This window comes from Bombus vosnesenskii, unplaced genomic scaffold (assembly GCF_011952255.1).
Source record: "Bombus vosnesenskii isolate JDL3184/JDL3185 unplaced genomic scaffold, Bvos_JDL3184-5_v1.1 scf7180000016261, whole genome shotgun sequence".
Lineage (NCBI taxonomy): Eukaryota > Metazoa > Arthropoda > Insecta > Hymenoptera > Apidae > Bombus > Bombus vosnesenskii.
In genome coordinates, this window is record NW_022884330.1 from 3,653,643 (window position 1) to 3,667,007 (window position 13,365).

A 13,365-nucleotide genomic window follows, 5' to 3' on the forward strand; every position below is an offset into this window, starting at 1 on the left:
TTCATTCTTTCTCACGATGAGGCATATCATCGTTGATTCTTGAATAACCACCAGCTATAACGCCAACGTATTTCTTCCTTTTCTGAAAGGAGCGGAAAAAAAGAGAGATCCAAGTTACGATCGCAACGATAATCACCGCGATACCGATAATCGTGGCAAATTACCCGTGGCGGAACGGCCCGAAATCCACCGACCATGGCCGATTGAAGTAAAGAAAAAAAAAAGGAATTTAGTTTAAAACCATGTTCAAAACGGCGGCTTCGAGATAACGAGAATACGGAGATCATGCTCGCAAGGAAGTTGTGCTCCGCAAAGGTAATCGTAGTCCCGAACAGTGATGCATAAGTACATTGTTAATGGTAGGTCTGATATACCTTGAGTCCACGAAGGGACGAGAAATCAGTGTTTTCCTTCGATACACGAAGAGCTCGTTGTCTAGTTTATACCGAGGCTAATACGCCTTAATTAATACACGAGATTTTGCCGAAACTCCCATTGTTTACCAAAAGTCACGCTGTTTCATCTAGCGATTCTCGTGTCGCCTCGTTCTTTTACGTACGCCATTCATGGACTAAGTACGATCGTATCGTACGAATCGAGCGATTTTGGATAATCTAGGGATTAAGTATTTATTAGCGCTGGCTGCGGGTGTGCTTCACGTCGATCAGCGCATCGTGAAAGCGGCAGCGCTATTATGGAGAACCGTAGCCGGCATTTACCGTATCCTCGTAATATTTCGCCTCCCCTGGCCGCACAATGTAACTTCCGATGTTCGTGGCGTGTGTTCGGGAAGATACACGATATCGAAAGCGGTAGCAGCGGCCCGCTATTACTCCATTATACAGTTTGCGAGCGGCACGATATAAATTCGATGCAAATTCTACTGTTCGAGCCGTGAGAATCATCAATCATGGTTAGCTGGCTTCGATTCGCTGTTTTTCGGCTTGTTGGTTGTGGGAGCCGATCGATTTCGGAACGATGGCGCCCGACAACCAACAATTCGAATTGTCAGTAGCAAAAAATGGAAGTTTCGGAATTTCATTCTGATTTTAACTTCAGAGAAATCGCGTTAATAAATGAAAGATTTATGCGCTGCAAACTGTGCATTTTAAAACCAAATGTTATCGATCACTCGGTGCTCGTTCTGTGATAAAAGAAACCTCCAATTTCCGAGTACCCTTGAATTCCTGAACTTTTTTCATCGTTCATCTACTTTAACCTTCATACCATACGACGACCATAGTTATCGCGAGTTCACCAGACGATAAACCGCGTGTAAAATTATTTAACAAAACTGCCACGGCGCCTCTGATAACCCCGTTTTCTACCGACCTTTTGGAACAATAGGTTATTCATACGAGACAAATTCCAACACTTGGAGGAGCAGACGGAGCGACCGTTTCGCCGCGAGCACGATCCGCGGTAGAACGATTTATGCCGTGGAATGGTAGAAATTACAGTAATCAATGAATTGGCATTTCCCACATCCAGAGTGCCAGTATATCCGCCATCGTAAAGATATCTCGATGGCTGCATAATATCGCGGTGTTAGAATGATGGATAGACATGCCGGTCCACGTTTCTACGACCGTGCTGCACAATCGCTGAAACAATTATTACAGCAAGCGTGGCTATACGACGTACTACAAACGTTCCCGGCTCTGACATTTAAATGAAATTTAACATTTAACATCGTCTTCGTTGTCACTGTCTAAGGCCCATAATTCGCACACCAATTCGTACTGTATTTTGTCACTTTCTTTTTCTTGTCGTTAACTATATGTAGAACGGAGCAGAAGCATATTGTTGGAAAGTTAAAAGCAAACGGAAGAAGGAAGGGAAATCTCACGTCCCATTATGTCTCTAAAACTAACATCCATGGTAGAGAAACGCGGCGGAATTATAATTTTTCGCATGAGAATCCCACGGCCGCGACCGTTCGGGCCAGGTTGAGCACCGCGGTTACACCGTCTTGGTTGAACCATGGACCAGACAAAAGATCCTGGTTCTCACGACCACGCCCTCTCCCCGCCGCCTCTGCACTCTGTAGACGGCGGCAATGCCTTCACGAAGGTACCTATCCACCGGAAATTCTTCAAGCCGCGGCTCCTTCGACGTTGTGTACACACATGTGTGGTTGTGGCCGCCGCGATGTGTATAGACCGAGAAACGAACGGTGTGTGACCTCTTCCAGGTTCTCGCGAGGCGATAATAAATGGCCGGCTATGACTGTACCAACGAAACGCGGGGGCCGCGTCTAAAAATGCATACTCGATGGATAGTATTCAGCGTGTAGTCACTTTGGCCGTACTATCGAATTTCTAAGCGGCACCAGGCCATACGATTCGCCGTGCGAATGTCGAAGACCCCTGACCCTCTTCTTCGTAGACTTCCAATTGGTCGCTTGAAAAACCCACTCTATGGGACGAATATGCTTGGCATTCGGCGAGCGTCGCAAACAGCAGCGTGAGCAAACAGCCAAGCTACCGAATCCTTCTCCCGCATAGAGTATCGATAAAAATTCCTGAAATCGCGCGGCCGGTCACGTGTATCCTCGTAACCAACGCGACTTCTGTTTGCCGCGCTTTTCCGTTCGAGTATCTCGACTGAGAATCAAAGGCGGTCCATGAGTAATGGCTCGCGGTCGCGGCTCGTTGACCCATCCAATGCGACAGGCCTTTTAACCATCGGCTATATGTTAGAGTTAAGTATTATATCGGGACGAATCTCGCTATTTTATTTGTTAATAACACTGCCCCCGGTGGAGTTAACGTGGGAAGATCGGCTAATGACTAAGGGAGCACGTTAAAGCGAGGTCAGAATTGCGGCGAACAAAAAGGAGAATTTCCTTTTACCATTTGCGTCGGATCGCAGGGAATATCAGACCACGGAGTTTTGTGCAACGCAACGAAAGCGCAAAGAAACGCGACCGCGTGGAATCACAACGAGCCATTCACGGGAATATTGTCCCAGCAATTAGCCTCTGTTCGTCGGCCGCCTGTTCAAAGTGTTACGGGCCGCTCGCTCGGTTTCTTCTCGTAATTGTGAGCACACCTTGCGCCGTCACCTTGAAACGGTAACGTCACCTATGAACCGGCGTGATCCCTCGCGGTGAGAGAAAAGAAGGACCGGAGCTGAGGATGACGAAACTCGCGTTCTACGTCCGTGATCGTTATGACTAGCGTGCGTGAATCATCGCCAGGCAATCAAGCGCATAGGGCTCGATCGAAGTACCGAACAATAAAAATGGATAAAAATAAAACTAGCTTCGAATCTATTTGGATTTAAGCTAAATTAAGTAAAGTAATTAAGTAAAGTAGTTGCATCAACTTAAGCGAAGGTATTAATTTAATATTTACACTTACCGGTGTGAGTTCTCTTGTGAGCTTTCAGGTGAGAACTCTTCGTGTACACTTTGTCGCAGCCCGCCACGTCGCATCGGTGAACTTTGCGTCTCTTCAACGCGTCGCCGCATTCGTTGTCCACCGCTAAACTACCGCCGTTTCCTCCAACACCGGCGTTTACTCTGCCGCCGATTCCTAACCCACTCGCGAGCGCGGGACGCTTGTGAAACACCCTGAAATTTCAAACAGACACCTTCAGATATATTTACGATCAACTTTGATTTAATTCGATAAAACAAGTGCCTTTCGAAAGAAGAAGAAGAAGAAGAAGAAACGAAAAGATTCTTTCGTAAAAATAATCCTGGCCAATTACGCAACACGCGAAACAATCGAAACCGAGTTTGACAGCGCATGACCACCTTTTAGCAGCGTATCGTTGTTCGATTCACCGAACTATGTCCGATTCCCGCAGCGACGCTGATTACGACGAGCGAAAGGGCGACAAGAAATTCGAGGAACAGTCGCCCGCCGTGATTTCAATTCAGATATGGATAAGACGTCTTCATCGTTATTTTATCTTACCTGCGTACGACTATCGACCAACCATCGTACTTTATTTCTCGTTCGTCGACGGAGAGATTCCGACAGATCCGGCCGCATTCACCATGGATTTATACAGAAAGTTTTTGGTATGCATTATTCATTGATCGATGTGTTCCGATGCGTTATGACCGGTTCGAACGAAGAACGAGTGAAATTGCTTGCGACGTGAAACGATCACGGAACAAATACGTCGGTGTACACACATTAGAGAAAAAGAATTTGCCTTATGAATAACACCACGAGCTGTGGCCGCTGGTGTGGAGGAGGGAAAGAAGCGACGGTCATTACGTTAATCTGCGCGATTACATGGAAGCGTACACAGAGCAACAGAACGGTTGGTCGCAGATCTTTTAACGGGATGTACGAGTTACACGGTCGTATTAAAAGAGCTGTCAATCAGCCACATATATTTTCTCAAGTGCTCGAGTGACGACCTGTGATTTTCCATAACGGATTCATAGATTTCGAAGTATGTAATAATCGGTTGTTATCGATGGATGACCAGATAGTAACTTTCCAGTAACCAGTAACTTTCGTGAGAATTCGAAGATAACGAAGGCGAAAATGTTTAAATCCTTATTCTTCGCTGTATAGGTAGAGAAACGTGAAGTTGAAATATGAATTAATAGAAGGAATTTTGATTCGATAGAATTCTTTAAACGAAAACTTTTAAGTAGGTTTCGTTGCGAATATGGTTCAAGTAGTAATCGCAGCGATAGTTACGTAATTGTATCAAGTCTCTTTATTAAGTTTCTTTTCAAAGCCTTGATATCGTACGTGTAAGCCTGTAGTGGAGCGTACACTTTAAATGCATTCATAAATCACAAGCCCCTTCGTCGAAACGTGGTCCATTTTGCACTCCATTCCCATGCATATTCATGAATTATTTGTCCATTATACCGTGGCCAATGGGGGTAAACGTTGATATTCCATTATCGTTTGCAATCGGCTCGCAATTTACGCGGCAGTTTATTATAATTTTAAAGCACTTAGATCATCGAGTAACTAATCATAAAAGCACATTGAAACTTCCGTGCGTTCATTTTAAAAGTAGCGAAATGATACGTAATGCTCCTGTCAAGTTTATTCGGGAACTATAACTTTTGTAATTATTTTCTTTCTATTTGCTTGTAAACCTTAATTGTTTTCATATGATAAATATGTATATTCTCATTGTAAAAAGGAACAAATGAAAACTAAATAAATACGAGATAAATTAGAACTGTAGAAACAGGCTAATTGCTGTAGATTTTCTCGTTAAGCAATGATAATCGTTCTACGACTCTGGAATCACCGCTTCTTATCGATTCAAGATCACCAACGATCATCTACTAAAAGATTCTTCTGCACCGGCTGTTCAAACTCGTCTCCAGCTACTAAAAAGAAGCGAGGCGTGTCGAATCGATCAATCTTGCGAGTCGACACCCGGCGAAACTTGTTTCGCAGCCAAATTCGTACTTACGGTCAATTGTCTCGCCTAATCGATCGTCGCGGCTAACTGTTAAAAAGATAATTTAAAGTACCTCACAATTTTATTTGATTTGATCAAGCAACTTGCTCAAGACAGTGAAACGATACCGTTCTCGGAACTTTAACATCGATGCGGAAATGTATCTATAAAATTTCTATGAAAAATTACAAATTGATCTTTTTGAAAGCTGGTCTGATATTTCTAGCATCAAGCGATCGTATTTCAGAATCGGTACTAGTCCACGTGTGAAGAATTTACGTTGACGCGTTTCTATCCTCGAAACCATGTGGAATTCGCGTTTCACGTTAACTGGATAAAACGGCACCAGTGGTACCACTGACGCATCCCTGGCCAGACCATATTTCATCGGGACGAAGCCTGGCCTCGCACGCTTCGTGCCGTAAACCAGACCCGCAGCTCGCTGTTTAAACTGGCATAAATCTGCTTCTACTCGCGATAATCCGACTCGCTTCTATCCCGACAATCCTCCCGCTGCCGGAGAACAAAACCCTCTCGCACGATTTTCCGATTTTCACGACCTCGACCTGCGTTTATGGCTTTATTCTTTCAAACACAGCTATGAGGTGTTTCTGATGGTTTCGCACCTAGAACGATCGCGTAATTTCATGGACGATACATAGTGGGATATTATTTTTAAGCCGCGTCGGATATTTTATACTTGCGGTATTTATTCACACAACGTAAATATTATACGGACCGTAAACATAGCTCGGGACTTTTCTGAGATTTGAAATTGGATTTCTAGATTGAAAGAAAATTGGGAATTATTTATTACATCAACGTAGAAATAAACGCTCTAAACAAAGTTGTATAGAGAGGAGAGATGCTAAAAAAGATTAATCACGAGATGAAAATAAGCGGTCTTCTTCTGTAAGTGAAATTTAAATAAAACTAGGGAAGGGAATTAAAATAGTTCTTATGATTATTTCGGGACTAAAAGCCAAGAACTGGGATCTTGGATGAGAATAAAAATAATTTCTAACTAACTTCCGATCAATTTAAGATAGATTTGATGTGATTTATTGGACAACTGACTAAATAACGTCTCCTCGTTGTCAGAATAAATACTCAAAATCAACTCCACCTTTGACACTGAGTGGACTATAACTAGCGCATTCAGGTATATATATATATATATCATATGCTATATCAATTTTAGTATATCAAATACTAGTCGAAAAATCACTAACAGTGAAGCTGTCTTGAACCTTCTCCAAATAATTTAATCTGGTTGAGTTTGGATTACATTGATAGTGTAAGATACTGTTTACGATACTGCAATAGTCGAAATAATTAAGGAATTATCAGCAATAGATCACATTCGCGTTAACACGTTCAGAAACCGCCGCGTCGTAAACTCGTAGCATAGCTCTTTCTTCGTGATAATTAATATGCCCATAGTTCCCGACGACAATACAGAATCCAGGCGGCAATTTATTCCGCGATAATTCCATCAGCTTCCTCGGCGTCGAAATCTCCTGCACTGCGTGTACAGGAGGACTACCAAATGGATCATTGTTTCGAAGACGAAGCCGTAACCGCGTGGTTCGCTGGAAAGGCGAAGGAGGAACTGGAAAGTACATTTGTCGTGAAGTATTGCTGTAAGCTTGCGGCAGTTCCTCCGCAGGAGGGCCCTGACATGCGGGTACCGATGTACAACGGTGCGTGTACACGTGCGTACCTGGCTCGCGTATGGAAGTCGCCAGCGTGCACGTACATCCAGACGGAAACAGACAACGAACCAACCGGTGGAGATTTATGAGAAACGTAAAGTATAACTATCGGTTAACGGCATTGGGACACGAGAAGACAGGCCTCGATCCGTGATACTGGTGACGATTTCACGGTACGCGTGATCTACGGACACGATCCGCGGGTACCATTATTGGCATCGATCTGTCCAAAGGGGCGAAACAACGTAAATTCACAGTTATATCAACTGTTGGTTACGGTGACAAGAGTTAAAGTCGGAATAAATGTACTATATAACCATATAAGTCCACATTTGCGAGCATGAAATGTTTCCGTAAACGAAACGAGAAGGAACGACAGCAAAGTTAGCCTAAGGACTTCGAGGGCCGTTCAGAAGCTCTAATAAAGTCATTGACACCGAAGCAAGGATCAAGAGGCGAATTCCAAGATAGGAGGATAGACAGACCGTTATGTCATCGTCCGTCATCGTGGCACTGAGAGACGAGGTAAAATTATTATTCACAACGATCCGCGAGACTCGTCATCCAGTTGGTACAGACGTACATACGTTGAAAAGAAATCGTGACGCTCTGTATGAAATGAGGTTTGTTAGCGTGCACCCGGGTGTCACGAGATTACTATGTTTTCTAACGTCGGGTCTTTTCGCCGAGATCGGGCACAGAACGCTCGCTTGACAATGGAAAAGACACTCGCGAGCGCACGAGAGCAAATTAAACGAGATTTACAGCGGGTGCACGATCTCGTCCTATTAACCCTGGACGTGCTTGTACATTCGATGAAATATGACGGCACGTAACCATCGCATCGGCGCGGCGACCGACCGGCCGCGATATCCTGCTGTTTTCGACCGATTGTAAACTGATAATAAAGTCAGCCCTGGCTAGCCGGATGGCAGCCTATGTAAATCCTTTGTCGACTCCATTCAATGGCGTAATTGACGCTTACGTTAGATTCTCAATCTATTCTACTCCGAACTGTCACGTATTTAAGGACTATTACCGATTTCTATGAAGCTTCGTAAATGTACAGTGTGCACAGACGTTCTTACGATGCGAGAAAAGATAGTAAATATCGCAACGTAATCTTTCCACTGGAATATAAAATTTGATCGGAACGCTTAATTTGCTTCAAACGCGATACGGTCGACAATGTTGCTTCTAGGAATAAGCCAGCAGTTGTATACTCCGAGTTCTACTTTCTTCGATAATAGAGCACATCCTGTTACTCGTTTATAAGAAGAAAAAAGCGTACGTACGAAGGTGTATGCGCCCCCTGCTACACATCTGTCAAGAGCGTGGTAAAAATCGGCTCGTTCGCCGCGGTTACCGCGATACGATCGGTAAAAGTACTTACAGGGACGTTTCCTTTATCCTCTGTAACGCGAGTAGGGCCGCCGAGGGGGAAACGAAGACAGGATCGAGCGGTTCCATCATGCGGACCGACACGTCCCGCTCTCTGTCCCTTTCCCTGTCCCTTTGCCTCTCCCTATCGCGATCCCGTTCCTTTTCTCGATCCCGCGGCTCCCTCTCTCTGATCCCTGATTCTCTTTCTTGCTGCCGTTCCCTGTGCTCGTTCTCCGTGCTCCTCTCTCGCACCCTCTCGCGCTCTCGTTCCCGGTTTCTCTCCCACGCTGTTTCTCCCAGAGGCGGCAAAGGCGGCGACACTGTAAGAAAAAAAAAAGAACGATGGAATATTAATTAACCGGCCACTGGCGCAACATCGAACAACCTGAAACACTGGCAACCTTATAATCTCATTTATTTAAGAGTATTTCGTCATTTCATCGAGCTTTATATACACGAAACGTCCAATGGATCGTTAATTCATTGGCCGACGCATAAATGTGGAAAATAGCTCGAGTTCGTTAGTGTTGCCCGTTAATTACTATATTTCGTGGAATCGTAGATTATACAGCGAGTGACATATATGGTTCTAAGGAAACGATACCACTTTCAGTCAGAGAATAAAAGCACGCGTTTGGTATAGGATACCGCTCGGAGCTGTCGGATGCATCGAACGATCGAGGAAAACAACCAGTCGGCCGTTATTAACGCCAGTTTTTTTCCACTTGTATATTTTATTTAAACGTGCGATTTATGCCGACGTGCCTCGGCACCCGTGCAACATTGTCGTAAATCTTCCGTTATAAACTCTGCTAATCTACAAGCCACGGGTTGCGGGCAATGTTTCCCGGGGTTGAAAGGAAATTTAGCTGAAAGTTCAATCGTTTCACAGGCCTACCGCGAACTACCTGCCGCAAAAACCGCGCTAATTACGATTGCTGCTACTTTTTGTCGCAACCCGTGTTTTATCTACCATCTATACTTTTCTTCTCGCCTTCCTTCTTGACCTAGCTCCACGAGCGTCTTTTATCTTTCCTCATCCCTTTTTCCCCTCTCCTCTTCGATCTATTTCTACTCACTTTTCTTCTCCTGCTTTGCTTCAGAACTAACTTTCACTCCCCATCGATTCTCTCTCGACCGCTCACCCACGTGGCCACATGCAAACTCGTCCGTGACATTACTGTTACTAATTAATACACAGCGAGGCCAATAGATTCGCGATCGATCGACGCTGCAATCTGGCTTGGAACGAGTGTGGAATATTGACACGGTGGTTTAACTTTTGACCGTGGTTCGTTGCTATCTGCGCGTCTTTCATTCGATTATCGAAGTCACCGTTTCGATCGCCGCGTAATCGATGTAAAATTGTAATTTCCAAGGCTTACCTCGTTACGTGGTAATGGCTCGTTTGCTGGTAAATGCCGGTAATTAGTGCCGCGTAATTTCGAGTACACGAAATCGCCGCGGTATCGTTACTCATTACTCGCAATTTGTTCCGGCGGAGAGAAAAAGTTCGCCTCCACGATCGGACACCATCGAACACGAGCAACATCAAGATGGATTAACGCGGCTAAATGGCTGCTGCTATGTATTTCTGTATGAGGCGTTTTACAATTTAATCAAGCTTTTTCTTTTCCTCTCCATTTCGATCTTTTTTTCTTCCATCGCTATTCACGTTGTTGCCCCTTTCTCGATCCAACCATGTACTCGTACCTCCTACTTATTTCCAACGTGGTCAACTTTATTTCATTAATTCGAGAAAGAAAGGAGCAAAAAAGAATTGAGAAATATTAATTATGATGAATTTTCTTCGAACAAATTATTTCAAACGCATTTAATACCAAAGTTCAGGGATTGACGTTCACCCCCTTCGGCTAAAAGCTACCAAGAACGATCGTACTCATATCGTTGACCTTTTACCTTATGCGATGCGCCGTAAATATTTCTTGGACACTTTTCTTGATTCCAAAATAATCACCAATGATAGCCAATCGAGCGTCCCGCTGAAATTAATGCCGCGACAAGTAGTATTCTATCGTATTTAGAATCCGCGTAGCACGAATGTATACATCTTGCACGGAAGGAGCAGATCCATGTTCACCGACGGACGTTTTATGTTCTCGAAATCTTGTTCCTGGCGTAAAAATTTCGCTAGAGAATTCGATAAAGTCACACGAGTCACGAGACGCGTGTACGCAATTCGACGGAGCACGGATGTATCGGGAAACCGGTTTCATTTGTCGTTTACCCGGTGGCTGACTCGAGAAAAAACGCAGAATACTTTAAACGATACTACCGACTATCGTAAAGTTTCAAATTTTATATTTTTTAATCGACGGCAATCTCTTTATATAGTTCGGTCCTCGATTTCGATCTTTTCATAAGATAGACCACTTTGGTTTCCTGGTTCTCGTAGAGATGAAGAAACCCGTGCGAGATAACGGGATTAAGAGGTAATCGATTTCGTTCGGTGGGAGAGACACGACGTGTTCGCGGCAGAGCGCGCGGTACAACGCGGAATATTGCGTAACGCACGCACGCACGCGAGTCCCTATCGTTGTTCGCCGTGAATCAACGACCTGGAGATTTATGCAAACGGCCGTTGTGGTTGCTCTGGTGCACGCCAGCTGGCCAGAAACGCGTTCGACCGAAGATGCATGAGTGGAAAACGAACGCGAACCCGTGTGCCCCCGCCTATGTTTCGTTGGTTTGATGGATCGTGGCGGAGATTGATTTTTAATTGAATCGCAGCCTCGTATTTCAGCTGACCGACCTTTGAATTCGAGACGTCGTAAATATTGGGATTGACACAGCACGCACGCCTCGCCGTGCCGCGCTCCAAAGCCGTTTCCCTTTTAGTATTCGAGAAGTCGCGAGTTACCGAGTCGAAAACGTCCAAGATGTTCTCGCGATAAGCGAATTAATCATTATAATCGCGTTACGCTCCCAGCGTAATACGTTCCTTTCGAAAGTTGCGGTCGTCTGTTCGATACGAGTAATAACGATGATCGTAATGCATGGCGGACGCGCGTTTCCAGGAACGTCTTTTCCGTGGTCCTGGAATTCAGCACGGAAAATTTTAGTATAAAAGTCAGCGTTACAGATACCATCTCCTGCCCTCGTGTTCTCCAGCCCTTATCGCTAGGGGAATCTCGGAAGAAGACTACGGCCAGGCCGATCGTCCAATCGTATCGAGGAATCATTATGAATACAGTCGCTCGAGCTCGGAACGTGTACTCGCGCTAGCGAGCGCCACCATGGTATTATTAACTGTAATTTCTGTACGTTGCCAGTACGGGCGGTTTCGCTTAATTAGCTTCTGCTTCGGACACTTCTTCCCCCACCGATACGCCAGCTATTTCTCCCTCTCTGAATCTCTGTGTTCTGGACGTCTCGTTAGGGTTATTAACTCTTGCCGTGGCTCTGCTCGAGGTCTATGATCTTTGGTATCTAATGGAGCACGAAGTCGTCAGAACTTTCTGACAGCGCTTGTCTAGCTCTTTAACCCGTGTCCGATTCTTCCTGCTTCGTTGTCCTTCTTCCAATCGTTACGTGCCGTCGTTCCTTGGTCAAAGTCGTGATAAGATGCCGCATCACACAACATTACTTCGCGTGTCGTTCTCTTGCCCTGGAGAAAATTTTTGAAAGAATTCTGAACCTTCTGAAAAATCGTTGGAAAATCTTCCTCTTTCCTATACAGAACGTCTCCCTCGATACAAACTTTGCTCTTCTTCTATCGCCTATGCCGAGTTAACCCCGAGCATTACCGGTAATAACGCGGTTTTATCACGTCTCGCCTTCGTATTCGTTGCATCTTCCCACCCTTCTCCGCGTCTTCGTTACTCCACGTTTTCCTCTTGCTTCCTTCCCTTGCACCTTTCTCTCGAGCGCACACGTTTCAAAGACTTTCATGACCCGGCGAGTCTACAGTCAAGGGGGTAATTGATAATGTTAAACGCGGGGTTAATCCGCCGATTTATGGGCAGAGTTTGTACCGTGGATTTTTCGAATTTGCCAAATTGAGGGATAATAGGCGGACATTAATGCCCTGCTGCCAGCAATCGAACAGAGCGAGGCGGTAAAGAGAGATAAGTGGAAATCGCCGGTGGCGAACAAACCGTATTCGATTAATTCACTGGCAAAGTCGCTTCACAACTTCGTAGTCGTAGTCTGGAAAATTAATGCAATCGTTCGAACAGGAATTGCCACCGTACTGCCACCGTTTAATTTTCACAACTTCGTGAAAATCACTTATCGGAAGCTTGTATACGTTCAAATGCAGCAAGTGGCGTCGGTTCCGCAATTTTCCATTTTTTTTTTCTTAAAAATCACATTTTTTATCCCTGTGCTGTCTCGAATGTCATCTTTTGAGCGACGAACGGCGCCAAAACCTTCCACATACGAGACCTTGCGTTACGAGATCTTTATCGCGCCTTTCTAAAATAATCAACTAGAAAATTCATCAATCCCCGGAGGTGGTCAGGTCGAGGCTATCGGAAATGCTATCAGCAGGAAGCGTTCCGCCATCATTTACGCGAATTCAAAGCGGCAAAGACAGCGGCACAATGGCCAGCTGATTGACAATCATTAAACGCGCTTCGATCAATTAATCAATATTAATTACGGAAAAAAGTGGTGCTCGTATTGAAATGATAACCCGGTGTTCGAGTTCAGCCCGGTTCCGTCCAATGATGAATCGTGTTTCGTTCGCGGTAACCTGTCGTGCAGCATCATCGATTATCATATATTGTACGATCAGCCGGACGTAAGCCGTGGTGCACGGAGAAATATGCGCGGACCGTTCTCTTGAATACGCGTGCACGAATACGAGCTAGGTGGGTGGACATGCCACCCGCATCGCGGAACTCGT

The 13,365-nt window shown here is 44.9% G+C and overlaps 1 protein-coding gene across 3 annotated transcripts in view; it reads right to left on the bottom strand.

Moving 5' to 3' along the window:
• The window catches only part of LOC117241607 (Krueppel-like factor 6), a 284,714-nt gene that overhangs the window by 5,502 nt on the left and 265,847 nt on the right, over positions 1 to 13,365 (bottom strand). For all 3 annotated transcript variants that reach the window (XM_033507473.1, XM_033507474.1, XM_033507475.1), the window contains 2 exons: positions 8,506 to 8,815; positions 3,366 to 3,577 (listed from right to left, as the gene is read on the bottom strand). In XM_033507473.1, coding sequence (XP_033363364.1) covers positions 3,366 to 3,577; positions 8,506 to 8,815 — 522 coding nt within the window. The remainder of the gene's footprint in view (positions 1 to 3,365; positions 3,578 to 8,505; positions 8,816 to 13,365) is intronic.